The 25208-nt window shown below is 41.2% G+C and overlaps 1 protein-coding gene across 1 annotated transcript in view; it reads right to left on the reverse strand.

Annotated features, from left to right (window-relative positions):
- The window catches only part of KCNH8 (potassium voltage-gated channel subfamily H member 8), a 157469-nt gene extending 132943 nt beyond the window's left edge, over nt 1–24526 (reverse strand). Inside the window, exon 1 of the mRNA XM_060280535.1 lies at nt 24451–24526. Coding sequence (XP_060136518.1) covers nt 24451–24526 — 76 coding nt within the window. The remainder of the gene's footprint in view (nt 1–24450) is intronic.
- Nucleotides 24527–25208: the final 682 nt, after the last annotated feature.

Genomic DNA, 25208 nt, shown 5'->3' on the forward strand with positions numbered 1-25208 from the left:
TTCAGAGCCTGAAATAATAAAATAATAATAATAATAATAATAATAATAATAATAATAATAATAATAATAATTTATTATTTATACCCCGCCCATCTGGCCGGGTTCCCCCAGCCACTCTGGGCTGCTTCCAACAAAACACTAAAATACAGAAATCCATCAAACATTAAAAGCTTCCCTAAACAGGGCTGCCTTGAGATGCCTTCTAAAGGTCTGTTAATTGTTGTTCTCTTTGACCTCTAGTGGGAGGGCGTTCCACAGGGTGGGTGCCACTACCGAGAAGGCCCTCTGCCTGGTTCCCTGTAACTTGGCTTCTCGTAGCGAGGGAACCGCCAGAAGGCCCTCGGCACTGGACCTCAGTGTCCGGGCAGAATGATGGGGGTGGAGACACTCCTTCAGGTATACTTAGCCGAGGCTGTTTAGGGCTTTAAAGGTCAGCACCAACACTTTGAATTGTGCTTGGAAACATATTTATAAAGAGGGAGAAGATGTGAAAAGGAGTATGTAGGGCAAAGAGATGTACCCCACACTTTCTGCCTCCTTACTGGAAAGCAGTTCTCTCTCAGACTGACTCAAATATGAGTATTTGAGCATTGATGGGTGGCAAAAAAACTGCTTAGAGCAGCAGAGTGCAGCAAGGGAAAGTGAGAATGGGATAGTTCCCTCCCCTCTGTGCACCTTTTTATATAAAAAGTAGAGCTCCACTCCCATTTTCAGGTATACTGGACCGAGACCGTCCAAATGGCGCTCCTTCAGGTATACTGGACCGAGACCGTCCAAATGGCTTGGATTGAGGACACCTGAGAGACTACCTCCTACTGTGGCCGGACCCTAGAATCTATTGGAGAGATATGCTGCTAGAGTGTCCCAGATTGTGCAGTACTTACCCCATGAGATCAGTTAGTTCCCTTCCTTCCTGTTTTCTGTTGGCTGTTATGGCAAGCCATTGCCTTGCTAGGCATATGGTTTTTTCCCCATAGCATACCCTCATTTTAGAAAGCTTTTATATGCTGTTTTTATGCAGTTTTACTTTTGTGGGCAATTTTGTTGCCCTGAGCAGTACTAATGCATTGATACAATGATACAATCTTTTTATATTCAAGTTTGATTAATGTATACAATGTATTCACAGCCTGAAATCAATACACAGATGCCTCTCCATAATGTAGCCCATTTAAGACATAACACTAAAACAGGGATCAACTTTTCCCACCATTTGTACCATTACACAATTTTTAAAAAGTTGAGTACCTTAATATGACATCTTGCAGCTCTGTGTATCATCTTGGCTGTGAGTCCTGGAAGACCTGCTTCCTGTCTTGCAGGCCTTTTTCCACCTGGCCCAGGAGGACAGAGCCATGACTGACTTCAGCTGCAAAAACTGAGTCTGCTGAACAGACATTTGGGCTGGGGTATTGTTTAGGGATTTTTGTTGAGGGCAGGCAGGTTGTTGCTGTTATTGATATTATTATTATTATTATTATTATTATTATTATTATTATTATTTATCTTTAATTTAGATGTTGCAATTTATGTGGACTGTTTCAATTTGTGTACTATTTGATGTGTTTTTATTGTTTATGACCACTTCTGTTATGTTTGTAATTGTGTCTTATTTTTCATGTTGTGAGCCTCCTTGAGCACGATTTTAACTGGTGAAAGGCGGCATACTGATAAAATTATGTATGCATGTGTATCATTACCACAGATCAGATAACTGCCTACTGTAATCTTTACCAGAGCACAGACAACTATGGACAACAGCTATTACAGCACTTTTTTTCTATTAGTGATAATGAGCATAGTAAAATTAAGCAGTTATTAAATTGTTATTAAATGTAAGTCATGAAACACTTCTGAAACTAATTATTAGTTAAAAATTGAACTGCAAAGCATTATCAAGGAATACCAATTAGTGCCAATTAAACATACAATATATAAGCAAAATTAATAAGCCAGGAATTCAAAAGAATCAAATAGCATGCTGTCATCAGTACAAGCTGGTGCAAAAAATAAAATGGAATTCACTGGTACACTTAAACCCTAAAGAAAGCAGGTTCAAACCACCACCAGCTGTGCACTAGCTGATGTACGGGGAGTTCAATCCTGCTTGTGCAGTACCTTCTCCCAATCACTTTGGTATCAGGTGAGTGGTCCTACCTGGGTGAGCTCCCAGCTCCAACCAATCTAGCTGTTTGTAAGCACACCAGTGCAAGTAGATATATAGGTACCATAGCTGCCAAGTTTTCCCTTTTCTCGCGAGGAAGCCTATTCAGCATAAGGGAAAATCCCTTTTAAAAAGGGATAACTTGGCAGCTATGATAGGTACTGCTGTGGTGGGAAGGTAAAGAAAAAAGAAAAGAAAAGGTAAAGGATCCCTTGACGGTCCAGTCAAAGGCAACTATGGGGTTGCAGCGCTCATCTCGTTTTCAGGCCAAGGGAGCCAGCGTTTGTCCACAGACAGCTTTCTGGGTCATGTGGCCAGCATGACTAAACTTCTTCTGGTGCAACGGGAAACCGTGATGGAAGCCAGAGCACACGGAAACGCCACTTACCTTCCCGCCACAGCGGCACATATTTATCTACTTGCACTGGCATGCTTTTGAACTGCTAGGTTGGCAGGAGCTGGGACAGAGCAGCGGGAGCTTACCCTGTCATGGGGATTCGAACCACCGACCTTCTGAGTGGCAAGCCCAAGAGGCTCAGTGGTTTGGACCACAGCGCCACCCGCGTCCCCTGGTGGGAAGTAAACGGCATTTCTGTGTGCTCTGGCTCCCGTCACCATGTCCCGTTGCACTAAAAGCGGTTCAGTCGTGCCAGCAATATGACCTGGAAACACTGTCTACAAACAAATGCTGGCTCCCTTGGCCTGAAAGCAAGATGAACACTGTACCCAATAGTCAAATTTACTAGACTTAGCTTTATAGTTGGCCCTTCAGGGTGGGAGAGATGAACATCTTTTCCCCCAGCCCTGCCTTAAAGGATTGTTGCCTTGCAATGTATGATGCTGCAATTTACTGAAACGTTTTATATGTGGGGCTGCCTTTGAAAATGGTTCAGAAACTGCAGCTAATGCAGAATTCAGCAGCCAAATTGTTGACCATGACAGGATGGTCCGAACAGATAACACCAATTCTGGCATGACTGCACTGCTATCATTTAGTTTCAGGCTCAGTTTAAAATGCTATAAAGGCACACGCACCTCAGGACCAACATTCCTCAAGGAACCAACCATCTCTTTTTGTTAAACAATCTGAATGCTATGATTTTATTCTGAGGCCCTTCTCTGTGTGCTCCTTCTATGGGAGGTCCAGAGGGTGATCACATAAAAGGAGGCCTTTTAGCGGTGCCTCCCTGCTTGTGGAATGTTCTTTCCAGCATGGCTCACTTTGCGTAATCTTTATTTTTAGGAACCAGGCAAAAGCTTTCCTTTTTACCCAGCCCCTAATTCGTAGGGTTTTAGGTACTTGCAGCCCGTTTTAGTGGGGCAGGATCTGTGATGCCTGTCTTGTTTGTATAGTTTTGTTTGTTTGTTTCTATTGGTTGTTGTAATTAGTTTTACCGTTTACTATTTTGTGTTAACAAGTGACACAAACTGACTGAATAGTGATTAATAAATATAATTATAATGATAATCTACAGTAACAACAGCATAAATAATAATGAAAATGAAAGTGGCTATGCTGGAAATGAGTCTTAAGAAGCAGAGGAACCTGTTTAAGCAATACCCTCTGACCTGAAAAGTCTCAGAGTAGAAGAAGAAGAAGAGAAGAAGAAGAGTTTGGATTTGATATCCCGCTTTATCACTACCTGAAGGAGTCTCAAAGCAGCTAACAATCTCCTTTCCCTTCCTCCCCCACAACAAACACTCTGTGAGGTGAGTGGGGCTGAGAGACTTCAAAGAAGTGTGACTAGCCCAAGGTCACCCAGCAGCTGCATGTGGAGGAGCGGAGACGCGAACCCGGTTCCCCAGATTACGAGTCTACCACTCTTAACCACTACACCACACTGGCTCTCAGAGGATGGTGTCTCTTCAAGAGATTATTCCTTCCTGTCTTTTGCCTCCCCTGGGCTTGGAGTCTGGGGAGCATGACAAAGACTATCCATCAACAGACCAGTTTTTTAACTTCTGCTCGAAGTTATATGGGTTCTTCAGTAAATTAAAGCATGGAGAAATCTACCATAAAGGTGCATTGCCCTCATTTTGTTCATTCTGCTTGAAAATGTCTATGCACCTTTAATAGTGATTCAAAGAACAAATAGTCTTTTGACTACTGTTGATTGCTGAATGTAACTAACTGGCAACTTGGCTAGATCCCATCACTGCACAATGCAAAGAGTATTAAAGAAAATGATATTTAATACTGAGCTGGAACGCTGAAGAAATTAAATACGCAAAATACAGAATAAAACTGTCTTTAACTGCATGCAACTGAAAGGGGAATGATTTAAAAATACAAAATAATAAAAGCTGCCATGATCTCTAACAAATTAAATTGGTGAAGAGGAAATTATGTATTTAAACGCCTGAAAATGGTACCACGAGCAATATGTCATGATACATCCACGCATTGGGAAGCTAGCCAATTTCAGCAAGTTCTGTTTCCAAGCAGAGAAAGATCCATAGCAATTCAATGAATATATTATGCAAAGCACACTTTTATTTCCATTAGAACACATACGGTTCTTCTGATTTATCCCCAATATATCTTGAAATTATTCAGAGCCCTGTGACATTTTTAAAATTTTCATTTTTAAGTTTTTGTAGATCAGAACCCACTTTGTCAGATGAAGAAGTTTATCCACAGTTGGCAGATATGGATTGATAGATACAGGCTTGGGTGCTAAAAATGGGTCTGGAAGTTCACAGAAGGAAATTTTCCTCTCGCCGCTTCTACTCTGCAGCCACCTGCTCTTTTGGGGAAAAAACTTTTTGAAGCACCTGGGGCTATTGAACTATGTTAGCTCAGTCAGTAGAGCATGAGACTCTTAATCTTAGGTTCGTGACTTCGAGTGCAGAGTTGGGGAAAAGATTCCTGTATTGCAGGGGGTTGGACTAGATGACCCTCATGGTCCCTTCCGATTCTATGATTCTATATGAGAAGGAGCATGGGGGGGAGGGGCATTGCTGAGGCAGGTCAGGAGCATCCAAAATCAGGAGGGAAGGGAACTTTCCTTACATTAACTTACCATAACATCTGCATATGAATTCCAACAGAGAACGTTTGTGCTAGAGTCTCCCTTTGTCTCTTTTTATGTTTGATCTGCTTTCATCATTCATGCCTTATAATTTCACAAGTAAACCTTTAGAGAGGACTATAACTTTATATATATACATACCATATTTTTCTGTGTATGACATGCCCCCATGTATAAGATGACCCCTATTTTTTGGGACCGCAACATAAAAAGGGGGGGGGGGATTGCCAAATCACACACATTGCCATGACCACCAACCGTCAGCACACTTGCCGCCCAAAGCCCACCTGCACACTCGACACCACCACAGCCAATTGCATGCACGCCTTGCTACTGCTAAAAATAACCCGCCCAATTGGCACAGCCACAGCCAATCGGCAGCAGGCCTTGCCGCAGCAACCAATCACACACCCAATCACCACTGCCAATCTCCTGCTGGCTGCTGCAACCAATCGCCCCCCCCCCCACTATCCATGTATAAGATAACCCAATTTTTTTGCCTATTATTTGTAAGGAAAATATATCGTCTTATAGACGGGAAAATTCGGTATATCCAAGTGCCCATAGCTTTCCTGTGAGTACAACAATTATCTCACGTAGATGACTACAGTATCAAAGGAATAATTAAAATTATACTCTGCAGGTAGTGCCTTAGGGTGATCTCTTTTCACACCTCCCTGTCATTCACTTCATCTGCCGACGACACAAGCTTCTAAATATTGCAAAAGAATCAAAAACTTTAAAAGTTTTGTTGCGGCTGTCAACAGTTTAAAGAGGCTACCTTGTGAGACATTCCATGCTGTCTTTTACGTCAAAACCCATGTGTTATTTATGAATTGGTTGTATAATGATAGATTATTCATGCTCTGTAATTTATTGCACTACTTGCCCTAAAAGCCTTTGGAGAAAGAAAAATAGCACGGATAGGCATACTTACTAGGCAGCGATATTATTAAAAATAGATGGCTTGTATGTTTTACAGTACTATAGGTTTTTAATTGCTGCTGCAGCAGCAACAACAACAACAACAACAAAACAACAACAACAACAACAACAACAACAACAACAACAACAACAACGTCGTTTAATTCCCAGTAGGAATGAAGGGTTGCTGTTTGGAAGCAGGGTGTCTGAGGCTGTAATAATGTCCTGAGAATAACACTTACCGTACTTTGAACCAAGTCCCTATGAAATCAATGGGACTGACTTTCATGTAACGTGTAAGAGAGTAAGCAGTACAGTATTTTTCTTTTAGCACCATTTTTTATTTAATGGGTCTCAACAAGTGTTGCTTAGGCTGCAATCCTGTGCCACTTTACTTGGGAATAAACCCCAGGGGCTCCTGTACCTGGGTTTAAACAACTTGGATGAATGTTGGAAAAATCAGTAGGTGCCAACTCCAACCTTATTCTTTGAGTCTTAAATTATGTGACATTTTCCCCACAACACTGCATTTTGGTTCTGAAAAACCAAACAACAACAACCATTGGTTATTAAAACATATGAGTTTCGGTCAGTTATTTGACTACTGTATTACTGATTAAATTTGCATTTGGCTAAAACCAATATTTGTGAAACAAGAAGCTTAATTTTTCTATTTTTTAGATGATATGCATGGTTTTTATGGTGGGCATCATCTCAGAAAAGCTGTTTCAACCAGATCATTTAGATTCTAAGAAGATTTTTTAATTTGATAGCTCTAACTGATCATTCAGTTAAACATTGGTGTCCTGCTTCATGATGCTGGGGGTGGCTTCATCTTTAAAGGCACAGGGGCTCTGCCTAAAATCACCACACACAAAAACTCGGAAGCTTAAATACAAAGTGGAATCACGAGATACCCCAACATATAGCTCTTAATAAACCCACATGTGCTGGGAAGTGTTATACTCTCGCGGACAGAAGTTGCTCCAATAAAAAGCATCACCATCCCTTCTCTGTGTCATTGTTAAAGGCAGGCAGCCTGGTCTGGAGAGATAATGGATTCATCATGAACTACTGTATTGCAGACGCTGTGTGAGGCTGTCTTTGTGTTTGCAGCATTGCTCTGAGCAATCAGCCACTAAAATGTTGAACAAATGGCTTCACTTTAGAGCGAGCCCTGGCAGAGCAATAAAGCCTGAGCTGGGAAGAGCTTACAGAAAAAGGAGGAGGAGGTTGAAATGTAGCAAGGCAGATAGATTTCAGATCTGAGGATAGAGACAGACCTAGTTAACAGGTGGATTTTATATTTTCAAATATGGGGCATCAGCCATTGTAGGTTCCTTCTTCCCAGCAATTCTAGGTGCAACCTGAAACCTGCATAGCATCTAACAGACCCTCATTTGAATGTCTGCAGCCTTCTCCCCCATTCCATCTTGAGACTGTGATGAGATCCAGACCCCATCACCACCACCACCATCAGCCAACTTTTTCCCTTCTCTACTGTGCAGCCCAGAAGTAGCTAATGTGGTGCCCTCCAGATGTTGTGGATCACAACTCCCACAGCCCTGACCATTAGTCAAATTTTGGGGGGTAGATGGTAGAAACAAAGCCTACAACATCTGGAGAGTTACATGCTGGCTACCTCTGATTTACCCTGATAAAAGAGTTCTGGAGGCTCAAATGTTTGCACATTAAGGTATTGTCTTAATATAGTATTTAGCTTTAAGAAATTCTCTCATCTACTAGTCATTGTGAAATTATGACAATTTGGCAGGGATAACCAGCATTCTATCCTCTGGAAGTTGTTAGACTGCAGTTTCCACCATCATTGACCACTAGCCATACCAGCTGTGGCCGATGGGAGTCCAACAAAACACAGATTCTGCCCCCCCTACCACTAATGGACTGCAGTCGTGAACACTGGAATGATTTATCCAAAATAATATCATTGATATAGTATTTGTACTTCCCCAGCTCCCTAAGAAGTAGGAACATTAAGGGAACAGCCAATCATAGTGTCTCTTTCCCATGAGAGGCTTAAAAAAAACACCCTTGATTGCTTGATTGACAGCTGATGCCTGAACACATCTTACCAGCTGTGGAGAAGGCTGAACAAGTTTGATAAACACCTTAGAAGACTCCAATAGTACTGCCTCTGAACCTCGAAGGGTTTTTCTCCACAGAGTTAAACCACAGAGCCTAGGGCTTGCTGATCAGAAGGTCAGTGGTTCGAATCCCCACGACAGAGTGAGCTCCCATTGCTTGGTTCCTGCTCCTGCCAACCTAGCAGTTCAAAAGCACGTCAAAGTGCAAGTAGATAAATAGGTACTGCTCTGGCGGGAAGGTAAACGGTGTTTCTATGCACTGCTCTGGTTTGCCAGAAGTGGCTTTGTCATGCTGGCCACATGACCTGGAAGCTATACGCCGGCTCCCTTGGCCAATAAAGCGAGATGAGCGCGCAACCCCAGAGTTGTCCGCGACTGGACCTAATGGCTAGGGGTCCCTTTATCTTTACCTTTTACTTTTTTTGCTTTAACATGAAAGTGGTCAGGCACAATGAATGGAGAGAAACTAGAGGCACTGGGTGGTATTCAACTATGTTTTATGCAGGAACATGACTAATTTACGCCCATTAAGTTCAGTGGGTCTACTCTGAAAAAAAACTTTGTTGAATAGCACCCAGGGCTAAGATGTATCTGATCCATATGGAAATTGTTATCTTCATATTTGAGCTCAACTTGTTTGATACCTTTGGGGTTTGTGTTTAAATAAAATGGTTTTAATGTATGTTCATATTTTGTTTTAAAACAGTAGAATAAAAAAGAAGGCAGCAAACAAATTGCTTGCATATATGGTCTACCCACACTTATAAAAAAAACGTATTTGCCAAATAAATTATACTATCTAGTAATTGATGTAAGAAATAAATGTCAGAGAGATCATTAGAATTCTGTGTGAAAAATGAACACAGGGGTTTGTTGTCTTCTAATTGGTCTTTGCAAAACATATTATGAAAAGTGACTTAAGGTTGACTGAAAAATTAGATTAACTTTTGGACACTTCTTCTATAATACTCTTGAGTCAGCCATCTGGCCACCCTTTTCCCCTGTGGGATGAGGGTCTACAAAACTATAGTAGTAGGCTTCCTGCCTCAGCTACAGAGAACAACATATTATGTTGAAGTTTTACTGTGAGCCATTAGGGACAATCTGAGTGGCATCGTATATGGAATTTATTGAAGTAGGGGTGGAGTGGAAGTTGGCAGAACCTAGTTGAATCTGGACTTTAACCCCCCCCCCAAAAAAATATTAATTACATTGCACAACACAATTTTACTAGATTCCCCCCCCCCCAAAAAAAGCATCTAAAACAAAGCCTAGTTGATAAGGGATGGTAATGGAACACATTAAGCAAATGTGGAGTCATGAGCAATAACTATAGGGGGTTTAGATGCCACATCTGTTCAAAGTACATGAGTAGGGTATGTGGGAATGCACATGCTTGAGCCATTGCCTATGCATCCAACAGCCACACACACACTCTGCTACCTATCCCCTCATTTCCCTCTGTGTTTTCCTCTACAGCAAATGCAGTAAATGCTTTCTTGACCGTTGGACCCACTCGATGTGCTGGAGCCTGTCTTCTCATGCAAGGGAGGTCTCCAACACTACCTCCAAGCATCTGGAAACAGCTGTCTGTAGACAGTGTGATAAATCTGTAATGCAGTACACTTCCGATAAGCTAGCTTTCTACAAATTAAAAACTGACCCAGACATCCTGAGAGTGTGCTAGATTAGTCACATTCCAGGAAAGCAGCAGACCACCCGGGCCATACAACACCTCTTGTCTGCTGAATCCCATTACACCTTACCCCCTAAAATAGACTGTTAAGTGCTAACTAAGTGAAACACTGCCTCCCAATAAATGGTGATATCCTTTCATGTCCTACTTCCTTTAAAAGTAACACCCAGCCCTTGTAGTACCAGCTTTGGAGCTAATTTTCCACCTTCTCCCTTGACTGTGCTCAAATGTACAAGGGATACCCATGCCCCAAACTGCAAAGTACTCACAAGTACGCATTCAGAATAAGGTCTTAAAGGGTAATTTACATTGTCACTGTGGCTACATTTAGATAATGGTAGCAATGATGTCAGACTCGGTTTGCTAAACTGCTATTAAAATGTATCATTTACAGTAAATGCAGGAGTCAAGAGACCTACACAGTTGTTTGGGGCACATTCAAATAACAGGTGGGAAATAGCAGGGAGAGAAAAATAAATTAACCAGTATTTTCCAGCTAGCAAGTTGTGAACCTCTTGGTTCTGAAGTGTGTTGCCATTGAGATTTATATGCAATAAAGTTACTGCAAGGTAAAATGGGCAGAAATAAAGTGAACATCTTCAAAGGGAAGCAGTTTCTGTTGTTTTGAATCTAGTGGGGATGTATTTCCTGCACAATCCACATACATTTTCAATATGATACAAAACTTATTTGTGCATTGGATAAAAATTGTTGGAATCAACCCCCGCGGAGGAAGGAGAATAGGATAAAAGGGATGTAAAAAATACAATAAGACTCAAGTCAACATCCAGAGCTGTTCCATCAACTTCCCCTGGACTTCCCTAGGGCATGTGCTAAATATTTCATTGCTGTGGCCATACAAAAATCCTCCATTAAAAAACTGAGCACAGGGCCTTGAATTTTAATTACGACTAATTGCATTTGTTAATCACTTTATTCAAAAAGTGACTTAATAATAATAATTCTTATTAATTATTTATACCCCGCCCATCCAACTGGGTTTCCCCAGCCACTCTGGGCAGCTCCCAACAGATTAAAAACAGATACAATACAAACAGATAAAAACAATGAAAAGCCAGAAAAAATTTAAAACAATGTTCAGTACAAAACACCTAAAAATGCTTATAGGGTAACAAAATAAAAGGGACAAATCCCACAACACTCTATTAAATGATGAGAAGCTCTGTAGAGGCCAACTTAGTTACCAAAGGCCTTAGTGAACAAAAATGTATTTGCTTGGCATCTAATTTAGTGCTTGAAGTCCACTTTCAGAAAGGTATGAGCTCACTCAGAAGCACTGAGATACTTAACACCTAGAAAGTCTTCCTTTGTGTATATTTCTCCAGCCTGAGTATCAGCAAGCGACCAATCTCTAAAGCAATCTATTCTCTTATTGTGTCTTCTTTTTTAATTGTGCCATTTACAAACTGTTGCTGGAAGCCGCAGATTAGCCATGGTAAATGAACCGTAAAAAAACTGAACCACCACACAAATTAGTACAATAATTTGGAAATTAAAAGATAATCATTTTGCTGTGATCAGCAATAATGTGTTAAGCTTTAATGACTGGAAATCTAGCAGTTGTAGTACTAACGACTGCCCTTGCATGAGTTCTTATCCTTAACTGAATTTCTAGGAAAAAAATATTGTCATTTGGGTAATTGTTATGATTATGTCTATTTTAATTACATGCAAGCAGAAATAACTTGGGGAAACTCTGTATTCTCTTGTCAGGAAATCAAAATGGGCTGAGTAATTTCCCAGCGGTGACAGTATCAATGTGCCAGAAGAATAGCAAGGTTTATATTTTTGCCCCAATAACTTGTTGGCTGTGGCTTCCATTGTGTGACTAAGGCTTACAGGAAACGTTTCATGCTTTAAAAAAAAAATCCCATCAACCAACTCTGAAAGGAATTACCCAAGGCATATCATGAGAAGAGACAAGTCTGCCATGCTATTAAAACAACAACAAACTATATTTACAAGAACCCCCCTAATTAGCTTCTAATTCTTGGGTTTCAATGGCGAGTGATTAACTGAAACTGTTATTGCTATATGGGGTCCTCCCTAACAGGACAGCATGTGTTGCGGTGCGACCTGGCAACCAGACCCTGTGTTGTGGGTGGGAACGTTTGGATCGCCACAACACCCTACTGGAGGTCCCTCGATCCTGGGTGCAATTGGGCCAGAGGGACACCAGTCAAAGCGATTGAGGGACCTCTATTTAAGCCCATGCACATTTCCCTGAGCTTCCTCTTTTGGGCTCAGTGCACCAGAACACCTGCCTACCTCTCCCTATATTTAGGGCTTGCGCTTGACCTTGTTATGCAGTCGTGTGTCGCCTGTCATTGGGACAGGGGCATGGCAGGAATTTTCCCCACTTGGCTGATTCGCTGGTGCCATTTGGGTTTCACCTGCCGCGTAGCAATTCGTCACAACTTGTAGGGTTGCGGATAGGCTCTGGTTCAGCTGATAGGGGTGGCAGGATGCCTAGCCATCCCTATGCGTTGGGTATTCTGCTAAAGGAATCCACGGACTCATGGCTGGTCTCCCTGTGAGGGGTTGTGCCCAGAGCCTGAGTCCAGGGGACATCTGGGTGGAGTTCTATCAGGGCTCTTGCTTGCCACTGTCCCAGGTGTTCACCCCAGGCTGACCTATGGTTGGTGCCCAGGGTCAGCGCTACCTGCAAGGGTACAGGTAGCTAGTCAAACCAGATTGTCATCAATAAAGTTGTGGCCTAAATTCTGCCAAAAACCAAACCAAAATTTGAGTCTTGTCTGAATTTATTTCGTGGGGTGTTTAAAAGGTCTACACAGGCAAGTAGCAAATTATTCTCTAGTGATTCAGATTTCTAGAGTCAGTTTCAGCTCTTTGGAGAGAGATGTTAAAAGTTCCCCCTTTTCTTTTCCTTCTTTCAGCAACAAATTATTAGAACAGGACAGCATTGTGATAACTCATGCCAAATAAGCAGGACTCCTTTCATCCTTTAAAAATGAATCTCTGGGTGATAAAAACATAAGCAACAGATTCCCCCCCCCATCCAACATTCCATTATTAAACGAGAAGGTAGAGCAAATTTGGCAGAAGCAGGGAAAAGTGAAATTTATTGATGATGAACTGAAGTAAGAGCAAGCAAGTCTTTGACCAAAAGATGCTCTTCAAGATACAGTTAGAAATGTATGGTATAGGAATACAACTATTTTTGTAGCTAGCAAACTAGTAACATCCATTTGTGGAAGCTGTTACTTGTCAAGCGATTCCATTTCCCCTTTCCTACACAGCTCATTTTAAGACCATTTCCCATCACTTTAGCACTTGTTTCCATTTCAGATGCTTTACTGTTCGTGTTAATTCCATGAACACAGTAGATGCTTTCTGCAGTAATCACAATGGAATTTAATTGAAATAGATGATACGTGCCTGTACAGTTTTGCATTTTCAAATGAAGAATGATATTCAAATCGAACAATTTAAAGAGATGTCTTATTCTTGCTTCTTCGGTGCCGGCAGTATCCAAAATTATTCTGATCTCTCACAATACTTAGAGGCAAAACAGATTTCTGACTACTGCAAAACAAATATACTCTGGCTCAAAATATAAAAACCAGAGAACAAGTGTAGTGTAGTGGCTAGATCGGGGTAGTCAACCTTTTTATACCTACTGCCCACTAATGCATCTTTCTTGATGGTAAAATTTCCTTACCACCCACCAGTGCTCAATAGAAGGAGGATTCAGCTTGTGCCGTAGAACCCCCTCTACCACCCACCTAGAATCCTGAAATGCCCACTAGTGGGTGGTAGGGACCAGGTTGACAAACCCTGGGCTAGACAGTTGGACTAGGACAGGGGTTCCTATGTTCAGACCATTGGCCATGAAGCTCACTGAGTGGCTTTGGACTAATCACTGTCTCTTGGCCTAACCTAGTGCTCAGAACTGCTTCAAGGTAAAATGAGGGGGAAATGGGTAGTATTCAACTGAGCTTTACTCAGAGTAGACCTGTTGAAATTAATGAACATAACTAAGTTAAGGCCATTAATTTCATTATGTATACTCTGAGTAAAACGTAGTTGCATGCCACCCACTTAGTAAGAGAAGAAGAAGAAGAAGAAGAAGAAGAAGAAGAAGAAGAAGAAGAAGAAGAAGAAGAAGAAGAAGTCAATGTCAAGAATAATAAATCATTTTCTACACTTCCATTTTTGAAAAGAGATGCTTACAGTCAATGAGCACCGGTGTACACATTTGCTTTTGTTGTTTCTTCTGAATGGTTTTTATAGGTTTTAATCCTTGCCCTTTCAATATGCATTTTTACAGCACTGGGTATTTGTTTTATTTTAGAGCAAGATAAAAAGAACCACATTTTTCATCAAACAGCATATCTTCCCACAAGAGTCTCAAGATTAAGAGTCTCATGCCATCCCACAAACTGCTTTTTAAAGTCCTTTCAGTTTCAAAAGCAATTTCCCATGGGTTAATCTTCTGTTGAAAAGCAAAAAGGCCGAAGCTACATTGAGCATCTAAAACAAACTGTGTTCCATTATTTAATGGGGCTCATCTGGAGGGGTGGGGGAACATGCATAGGATTGTGCTGCATATGGAAAAATCCAGCACAAAGTCTCTTGTGCAGGCCCCATTAAAACAAATACAACTTTGCAAGAGCTCTGGTGGATTGCAGCAAGGGTTTTAATTGGCAACTTCTGAAGCTTCGCTTAAATGGTAATTATTATTACTGTTATTACTATTATAATTCTAACTTTCAAGCTTTAATCTTGAGTAGAATTTGATTTTACACAAAAAATAAAGGAGTATGAAACAAATATTGTTTATATGCAATCCAATATTTGCTTCTCTACAGATTTAAAGGGTGGTGGGCATTTCCAAGGCACAGGCATAGAAAAAGTGGGGTTTTAAACCAATTGTCCTTTTGTGATTGCTAAGCAAAATTCAACCTGGCAGTAGCTTATGATAAATTCAGACTTCTGGTATTAATATTTCTATGCAGCTCCTTCCAAGCCACTGCCCTTTGCTCACTCAGCAATCTAATCAGCAGCTCCCCAGGTTATTAACAGCTGGTGTAACTTCCCATTTTCATTCAGTGAACATACCTAATAAATAATAAGGAATGTGAATACAACACTTTGGTCATCACCATCATTTTATGTCTTCCTTCATAATCACTGTCACTATCTGTCCAATTTGATTGCTGAATATGTATAAGTGATAATCATCCAATAATGGGGCACTGACCCTGTGGGACGCCCTCCCATCAGATGTCAAAGAGAAAAACAACTACCAAACTTTTAGAAGACATCTGAAGGCAGCCCGGTTTAGGGAAGCTTTTAATGTTCAATAGATTATTGTATTTTAATATTCTGTTAGAAGCCGCCCAGAGTGGCTGGGGAAACCCAGCCAGATGGGCGCGGTATAAATAATAAATTATTATTATTGTTGTTGTTGTTATATTATTATTATTAATTATTATTATTATTATTATTATTATTATTATTATTATCATTTGTTTCAATAGCAGAATTATTTATTGTTGGGTTCTACTGGCTAGAGTGACAGGTTCAGAAACTAGAAGGTCTGGATTTTAATCTGTACATCATATACTTACTGGGTTGGCTTAAGCTAGTCACTCTCTCTTCAACTTTGGTACTCTAGTCACAAACCAGGAATATAAATTACCATCTTACAGAGCTGATGTGAAAATAAAAACTATGATGCTATTTGCACACAAACGGTACTAACCATAAGATGTGCCATGTTCAACAAAAATGTGGTTTTTTTAATTGGCTGTTTCAGAATTCATAATAAGTAGAACATGCACATTCTGTTCTTCTCCATTGTTAACTTCAGGGCATAGGAACCAACTCCTACCGGTAGGGGCTGAGGTCTCCTCACCCCCCCCAATAAACTATTTGAGGAGACTAGGGCCTCCCAAAGTTGATGGGCATTGCCATTCAAATGGTGTGTGTGTGTGTGTGTGTGTGTGTACCACATCATGTGATCGATAATGGCAGGGCAGGGCCTACATGCGCCCCCTCCCAATATTTTATTCAAGTTGGCACCCCTGCTTCAGAACAGGGATTAAACTAATATACAATTATTTCTACAAAAAGGTTTAAATACTTGAATAAAACTATATCCAGTATAAATGTCCAGTTTTTCTTAAGAAAAATCAGATAATATGAACCTCAGCTCAACTTCAACAGATATCAAGAACAGAAAAGTAACCTTGTCATGAAAAATGAGGCCTTAACGAAAAGTTTCTGAGAAACACATGAAACTCTTGTAGAAATAATTTTCAGCTCTACACAGAACAGGGGCACCTCTGTTTTCAGCAGGTTCCACTTGGAAGGCAAAGTAAAATTATAGGTCTGTCAGAGTCCACCCTTAAATAGCTCTGGGAACAGAAACTTAAACTTCCACTAGCTATAACAAGGGCTTCATAATAATATAAAAATGTAAGTGTTGTAAGAATTCAGTTACCTAATAGGAACATTCCAACAAGAATATTCCAACTGTGCAGTCATACAGGCATAAAACTAAAACCCTTCATAGGTGTATTTGGAAAATTCTTCCCCATTTGTAGAAGGCAAATGCTGTATCCTATTTTATTCAGAAAAAAAACATTTCTTTTCCATTAAATGTGGATTCCATTCTCTTTTCAAGCCCGCTGAATCTAAGAAACTAAAGAAACATCTAGCAGTATATTCAGGTTACAGATTTACAACGAAGGGATTATTTTGCCCCTTACCCAATGCATTATTAACATGCTTAATTTACTACCATGGTCTTCATTTTGTAACAGCCAGAAGGATGGAGTGAATAACAGTGGATGGAGCACTCTCTGACTATTACATAATGCACTTTAAACTAGTGTGCAGCCCAGGCCAATGTTGCGAGCAGTACAAGGATCCTTACTTTAAATCGGCATTGCACAAAACTGGGTATCTCATATTTCTGAGTTTGAGAACGTTACTTTACAAGTATGTTCCTAGCCCTCCTCATTGCCTAGAAAATGTCTCAATCACAACTGCAGAAAAGAGTTTATCTAATGAGATTTACTGACCATGTAGAATCCACCACCATATTCCTCTGCAACGACACAACTATTCCTTCTAGTTACAGTATTTCCCAACCATGCTTTTCAGCAAAGGGCCTGAAAGACCATGTAAAGGGAAACTGTTTCTCAATGAGGCAATTACACAAACTCGTTTCCCCTTTATCCTCCCACCCAACAAAATGCTGACAGAAACATGAAGAGAGTAAGATTGGGCAAGGGAAACAATTGGCCACAATGGGTTGTATTCACTGCTAATCCTGCTCAGAGCAGATCCATTGACATTTATGGGAATGTCTCACTTAGGTACACTAACATGGGTGTACTCTGAGTTAGACCTAACCGAATACCATCCAAACAGATAAGCAAAGGATGGAGCAGATAAGAGACAGGAACAAGGCTACAGGAACCTCAGAAAGAGGTTTAAAAGAAACACTTGATGTGGACTTAAGGCAGAATCAAACATGGAGATAAACAAAATCATGTCATCAAACAGTTTGATCATGTTTGTTTGTTTGTTTTAAAAAAACTTTTCTTCCTGCCTTTATAGTGATATTGTCAGGGCAACCCAGTTTTTGAAATTGGTTTAAAATTGCACGGCCATATTTCACCCTAAACTAAATAACACAATTATTTCATTCTTGTCTTTTGAAACTGTGGCCCCCTAAATCAGGCATCCCCAAACTTTGGCCCTCCAGATGTTTTGGACTACAATTCCCATCTTCCCCGATCACTGGTCCTGTTAACTAGGGATCATGGGAGTTGTAGGCCAAAACATCTGGAGGGCCGCAGTTTGGGGATGCCTGCCCTAAATCATTGCTAGAGAGCAACAGTCATACTTTACGTTTCCAAAAACCAAGGCTCTTTTTCCCCACTAGTCAACTATATCTTATCTCAGCCTCTTTGCCCTCCTTTTTCATACTCCCCATGTGAACCAGCCACATGAGTGTAACTATGCACAGTACATGTTCTTATCCAACATTTAGGGTCTGCAACATTTGCTATAGGTCCCTCAGTGTTGGTAATGTAAATATCTTAAAGCTTGCATATCAATGTACAACCTAGTGCTTGAAACCAGAATCCAGGAGGTGGTGGTTTTGTCTTGTTTTGTTTTAATCTTTTTCTTTGTCCAACTGGAAGTAACAGAACTTGTAGCTTACTTAGTTAACTGAAATTCATATATACCGGTAACTCTTCTTCCAGCAAAATCTCATCTTCTTGAACTGTCTGCAATTTATTAGATTACTTCTTTTCTTATGTAAAGGTAAATTTATTACCCTCCGAATCTATTGGCCTGGGTATATATTTGTAATAATTTCATCCTGGAACTTGTAAACTATTCTTACACATGATAATATATTGTTTTGCCCTCACTCTCCCAAACAGTATCAAATGGGAGGGCATGGAACTCGGGGTGCACTTTACAAAAAGGAGCCTTTGAAGACTATGTAAAATATCTGCAAGAGAAAAGACCTTTCAATACACACTGGTTGCCTGTCCAGTTCTGGGTGCATTCAACATTGTGATGATTATAGGATATAAAGCCTTACAAGGCCTGAATCCAATGTACCAGAGTACATTTTCCCCACACAACCCTCTCTGTCTATTATGTGTCCATCAATTTAATTATTTCTGCACATTGAACAGGGCCTTCTTTGCTCTGGTGCCCTGGAGAATCACTTCCTAGAGAAGCTTGCTCTAAACCCCAAGAGGAGCCAACATGGCTGTCTCCCGATATTGTTGGGCTACAATTCCCATAGTCCCTGACCATTAGCCATGTAGGCTGGAACTGATGAGGGTTGTGGTTCAAACCATGAGGCCACTGTGTTGGCTGCTTCTTCTGTACCACATTATAAACAAGTGAGAGCCTCTTTTTTTAACATTGTGCTTTTTGTAACTTAATTTCATGGTTTATGGTTTGGAGGGAAGGTTTTTTGGGGTGGGAGTGGTGTTCTGTTTATGTTGACTTTATCCTGCTTATGTTCTACTGTACCTTGATATTTTATAGGTATTGTGAACTTTGGTCACATTGAACAAAGAAAAAGGGAGAACAAATTTTCTAAATTAAATAAATATATAATCACGTAAGTAGGCGGAGCAATCCTAAATGGGGCTAGAGAGCAGGAGTGTGAGACAGTAGCAGAAGGGCCCAATGATTGGCCTTTTGAGGGATCCAGCAGATCCATAACCCTGCTACCCTGCTAAGAAATGCTCCATTAGGGAACCTCCTGCTAGAAGGAGCATTTTGATCACTCCGGTGAAGCAAGGGCTGCAGGTGCAGCAGAACACCTTAACCTGCCCATCCTCAATCAGCTGCATTCCTCTCCACTAGCCAACTGGGGAAACAGGAACACAGACATCAACATACAGGATTAGGATCGCACAGAAATGCTTTCCACCCTTATCAGCAATCCAAAACACATATTGGAAACTGTCCTTTGGTTTCCATTTTCCTAGCCTATCTTTTTCTTGATTTGAGACAACTTCCGAATTTGGCATCTATATTGTTTGAGAACTCATGAACTCCCATGGGATAAAGGGTTCACATAAACACCAGTTAATTGTATTGTTATGTGTTGGGGTGCCAGAATTATGTGAGTGCAAGGCACCCATAATTCTGAAAATTGGTAAGAGTTAGAATTAATCAAGGCTTGACTAAAGTCTGCTAAACATGGAAATTCTGGGGGTTTGTTTATGCTAACAAGCCAGACTAGCCTGGCGAGGCTAGCTCAGGGTAAGCCATTAAGGAACAAAGCAGAGTAATGGCCCATCAAGAAACCATCAAGAGAGAGTGAAGACTGCTGGACAAGAAGGTGAGGGAACCCTCCTCTGGCTGTGAGGGTTTCAGGGTAGATGACGTAAGCAAACAGGAAAAAAGTGTCAGTTTGGCAAGCAGTTTCGGAAGCAGAGAATGAAGGGTAGAACATGATGTGGGCTGACGGTGACAGGCTGAAACAAAAGAGACACAGAGCATGGTTTTTTTGCTGATCCTTGAATCTAAAGTAACCTTGAATCTTATGGAGGAGGGATTTGAATGCTCTGCAACCCCTTCATCTAGATTCAAGCTGTATATATGTGTAAATAAACCATCTATCATAAAGACATGGCTGTCTCTGCTGTGCCTCATTGTCCCAAAAGGGAACACAGACCCAGGTTACTGTTTCTGATACCTCTGCAATCTCATGCTACTCTGCAGAGATTGGGAAGGCGTGTAATAGTATATTCAAGCATATCAAGAAATTGCTGAAGTCCAAGGACTGCTTGTCAGTCAGGAAAAGCCAAGAGGCAGAATGAACTTGTCCAACAAGTTATTCCTCAAGAAGGCAATGGCAAGATCGCCACAGCCAGATAAGATAGATGGTGGCACAGCACCCTGGAAGTACATCACCTTGCCAATGGGCTAATGAGTGTAAAAGCGGTTGTCTTCAGGGAGATGGAAGCTATACCCCAGCTGCCATGGAAATGGGTAAAGCATGAGGGTCCCATAAAGGTTTAAAGCGGATCAGGAAGCCATGGCAGCATTCCCATCCATTATGTCACCAGTGAGGAAAGTCACATTTCCTTAAAGGTAACTTTTCAAGAGCTGTGTACTGGTGGTGGACATGGGTGGGGACACTAGTGGGCTAGAGCTAAAAGTGGGTAGTCACTCTCTTTCTAATTCTCTGTCTTTCTTTTACCACCCCTTCCACCCCTTAGTTCACTCCTGGCCACTCACATGATATTTGGCTGAGAGCTGCATATGGCCTTGGGACTGCAGGCTGCCCCTCTTCTTCATTACTTGCATTTCAAAATGTGCTCTTGAAGATTTGCAACCCCATCGTTTAGCAATCATGATTGCTCCAGTATAAGTACCATTGATTCTGAGGTGGCTTACTTCCAAGTTAGAGCATTAGGCTATGATTCTAAGCACACTTTCTTAGATAAAACATCTATTAAAAACAAGTGCACTTTAAAGTAAAATGTGTAAGAATACAGCTTGAGTACTTTAAGGCTACTTAAATTCATATAAACTGCTGGTAATAGCCAGTAATGAAGCAAATGTAGCATACTTCCAGAAGGGTAATACCCAGACCAATCCATGAGCCTTTATTTATTCAGTAATTTCACTTCAGATAGCCAACTGTGCTGATATCCCAGCTGCTTTCATTTGCTACAAGTGAGACCAATATTCGAGATCTGCTCTTTTCTGAATCACACATCACTGGGGAAGGGAGTTAATTTCAAGCAAGACATCCTAATTTGTATTTTTGTGTCTCTTGTCAACTGCAACCATCAGGTTGAAAAGGGGGTGTTTCAATTCATAATGTTTGTTTAAACGCTTGAGCATTTATCACTAACATTATACAGGGACTCATTATACAGCAGAACAAATGGTAGTGATGAAATCCAACCTATTTCTCCTCTTTAATGTCCCATAGTGTTCAGTGATTGCCATAACAGCAATGCCTCCAGCAGGACTAATATGCTCCTTTCCACACCAATTCCCAATATTATCTGAAGAGATATGTATACTACTGCTCAGGTGTAGCACCTGGTGAGTGATGGAACTGCATAAGATCATTATGTCAGGAATGCTTTGATGGTGTTTCCTGCTTGGCAGGGGGTTGGACTGGATGGCCCTTGTGGTCTCCTCCAACTCTATGATTCTATGATTAGATGAGCACAGCCCATCTAGTCCAGCGTCCTCTTCTCACACCGGTCAACCAGATGCCTTATGGGAAGCCTGCATGCAGGACTGCAATACAGCAGCTCTTGGCCCATTTCTGATTCCCAGCAAGTGGTATTCAGAGGCATACTTCAATATAGCCATTGTGACACTGAATAACAACATTGCACATGTTATTCATGTGTACCATGAATGCAGTTTGGGAAATCATGAAAATGTACAAATAATTCTCAATTAAAATCCAAATCGCACTGTGTTCCTAAGCAAAGTAGAGAGAAATATGGTTGCCTGTCACTACTGTAAGCATCATTCCTTGCTTGTGAACTTCCCAGTCAAATTTTGGCCACTGTTTGAGAGAAGACCCTTAGAAGACTATTATGGAGACACTTCAGCTGATGAAATTTGCCGCCCTCTAAATTGCTTAAGTACAAGCGTATAAAGACCCAAGCAAAGTTTTCTTTTTACTTGAGGTGATTCAATCTGCCAAGATTCTCTATCGCGTGTAAACTTCAATGATTAAAGATGAAATAGATTTTTTAAAAACAAAATTTATGCTCTAATGAGAGTGCTTTATAAATCAGAACATATTTCCCAACATGATCAGGAATCCTTTCCTGTACTGTTGCCCAGAATTAGAATTAATTCTCCACAGGATTAAAGATGTATTGCTGGATAAGAGTCTTACTGATGACAACATAATATATCCTCCCCAAAGATTTAGAATAAAAAGGAGCTATGTTAGCTACAGCCAATGTTAAAACATGGGCTCAACATTTATAACACCATAATATCACTTTCAAAGGGGTTTGCAGGACAAAATAGTTTATGTAAATTGTACTGTGCAATATTTAAGGACACGGTCTATTAAAAATGAGTATTTATCAGTCTCATTGATTTTAGTGACAGAGTTAAGCAAGTGCTTGTCTTGACTCAGTCATGTGCCACCTTTGAACATTATAACATTGAAAATTGTTTGAGGAAAGATTGGCAGCTTTTGCCACAACCCCACAGAGTGCTGTATTTAGCCCAAATTTAGATCCCTTGCCCACATGTACTCCAACTTGGCTTGGTTGTGATGTAACCTGCATTCCTCTAGAAGTCCAGAAATCAGAAGTCCAATTGAGCTCAAGGGTGGGTGTATTTCTTTACACATTTACATATAAAAAGTTGTTTGGTGTAGGGGTCTTTTAAAAAAAGCTAAACAAAATGACATTTTACTTCTATAGTTTCATGGGGGGGGGATCCTTATGCTTTCACTTGGTTCCAGTATGTAGCACCTGGATATTTATTTTTAATTTCTCAAGTTGAAATTACTTGAAATTGCTAACATAGAATAGAGCTGGAAAACTAAATGCACAAACAAAAGAATGAATTTATGCCAAAATGAAAACCTAACTTTTTCATCTAATCCTACTAACCTGGTCCCAGAGTATGACACAATTTAATTCAGCATTACGATTTATTATAAGTGATTACTGTAGCTATAGAGAGTATAATTAACATCTTACAATTTAAGAAGACACAACTGTATCACCCTGATGCATTGAACCAGAGTCTTGACTAGCGCAATATTCATAGGAGACGGGGTGTGGGGTGGAAGCAACAACCAAGAATTGTCAACACTTTAAAGAACTGATTCATGGTAATCCTCCTAAAAGCAGCTACAGACTTCACAGAAATACTGACATTCTCCCACTGCTAATAAACGTTTGCTGAATGATCCTTATGTACTCCCTTTATTTAAATATTTAAATAGTTCTACATCTATCAGGGCAAATAGCAACATTCTTCCAAAAAAGAATGTTTTAATAATCCTTCAGGTGGTGTGTATTTGTGTGTGTGTGTGTTGTCGCGTGTGCATGTGTTCAATTACAGTATACATACACACACCCCATACACAAACGCGCACACCCCTATGTGAAAACAATATATCACAAGGGAACCATTGAACAGGGATTAACTGAAGCAGCAGGAAGGCCATGTGTGTCCTGTGAAGGGAGGGAAATTGTATTCTAACTGGGTTTTCTTTTCCTTTTAAACACACACACAAACACAAGGAACAGCTGGAATGTTAAAAACAAACAAACAGGCCATCAGGGACACACGCAACCCTTTAGAGAGAAATCTAGGATTATACTTCTGGGTGAGAACGATTAGATCTGTCCAGGGTCCTGAAAGGCTAACCTTTCTCCCTTTTTTCTCCCGGTTGCCGTAATAAACTCATTCATTAATCGGACGGATATAGACTTCATTCAGTAACCTCAGACAACAGCTGCCCAGCCAATACACAACCTGGTTTACCAGAATTAAGCTTTTAAAGAGATCTTTTTTAAAAAAATACAATAAAAATCAAAGCTCCATTCTGAGAACGAGGTCTGCCTGTTTCTGTCCCTCCCACCTCCATCCAAGTCCCTTACTTACGAGGAGATTTCCCGAATATATCTTAAACCAGATCACACAAGGGAGAAATTGGACGGGGAACGGGGCGGGTGTGTGTGTGTTCAAATCATCTTTGATCGCGAAGTCTCTTTAGATACCCAAAGTTTGTAAAGTGACAATAATAATGATGTAGGATGGGCAATAATGGAAAGCACCCCCTTTTTCTTTTAAAAAACGAGAGAATTCACATGTTGTCAGCACCCCTTGCGAAGAAATAGTCTGCAAAGTTTGATCCAAGCCATTTCCCCAGCCCTCCTTCCCAAAAACAGCACCGGCAACGAGATGGAGAGTTTCTCCAAGCCCCGAGAAGCGCCTTGCCTCTGGCTGCCCGGAGGTGCGCCTTGCCTGGGCGAGACTTACGTGTGCCGTCAAACCTAGTGGCGATGGTGTCCAGGAAGGTGTTCTGAGGTGCCAGTAATCCTTTCATAACAGGCATTTTTCCAGCGCGGTGTGAAATTCTCCATCAAAGTTTGCCTTGCGAAGGATGGGGTGGCGGGTAAGAAAGTGCAAGCGCGCTGGTGGCGGAGGGAAGAAGAAGAAGAAGAGTAGCAGCAGGAGGAGGAGCGCCACGGACTTTCGGGCATAGGGAACGGATGCTACTTTCGCTGCCGCCGCTCCTGCCCACTTTCGCAGACCCGGGGAAGGCGCCCTGCGCGCGAAGCCAAAGACACCCCTTTGCGCGTGCGCACTCGCCAAGTCCCCCACCCCTCACAGCCCTACCGCTTGCCACCAGCTGCCGCGAGCTTTGTTGCGCGCCCTCCCTTCGCGGGTGCGGGGAGTCGCGCGGGAGGCTTGGTGGGGACACCCCATTGGCTAGCAGACAAAGCGCCAGGTTTTGGCGGGAGGGAGAAATGGCGGACTTATCACGCTGCTGCTGCTGCGGGGGTTGAGGGGGAGCGGGGAGCAAAGGTATAGCCACATGCGATACCCAAGGGCAAAATAAATTCGATGGCAAAGACGCTGTGTTTTCAGCGCCAGAGCTCACACCCTAGACCATGTGAAACAACAAAACAGCAACAATAAAATAATGTGTGCAAATGCATTTCAATCACCTCATAGTATCTACAGCCCTATTCCTCACAGGGTCAGATGTGGGTCGTGTGAGGAAAGGACTAGGA

Source organism: Zootoca vivipara, chromosome 12, assembly GCF_963506605.1.
Source record: "Zootoca vivipara chromosome 12, rZooViv1.1, whole genome shotgun sequence".
NCBI lineage: Eukaryota > Metazoa > Chordata > Lepidosauria > Squamata > Lacertidae > Zootoca > Zootoca vivipara.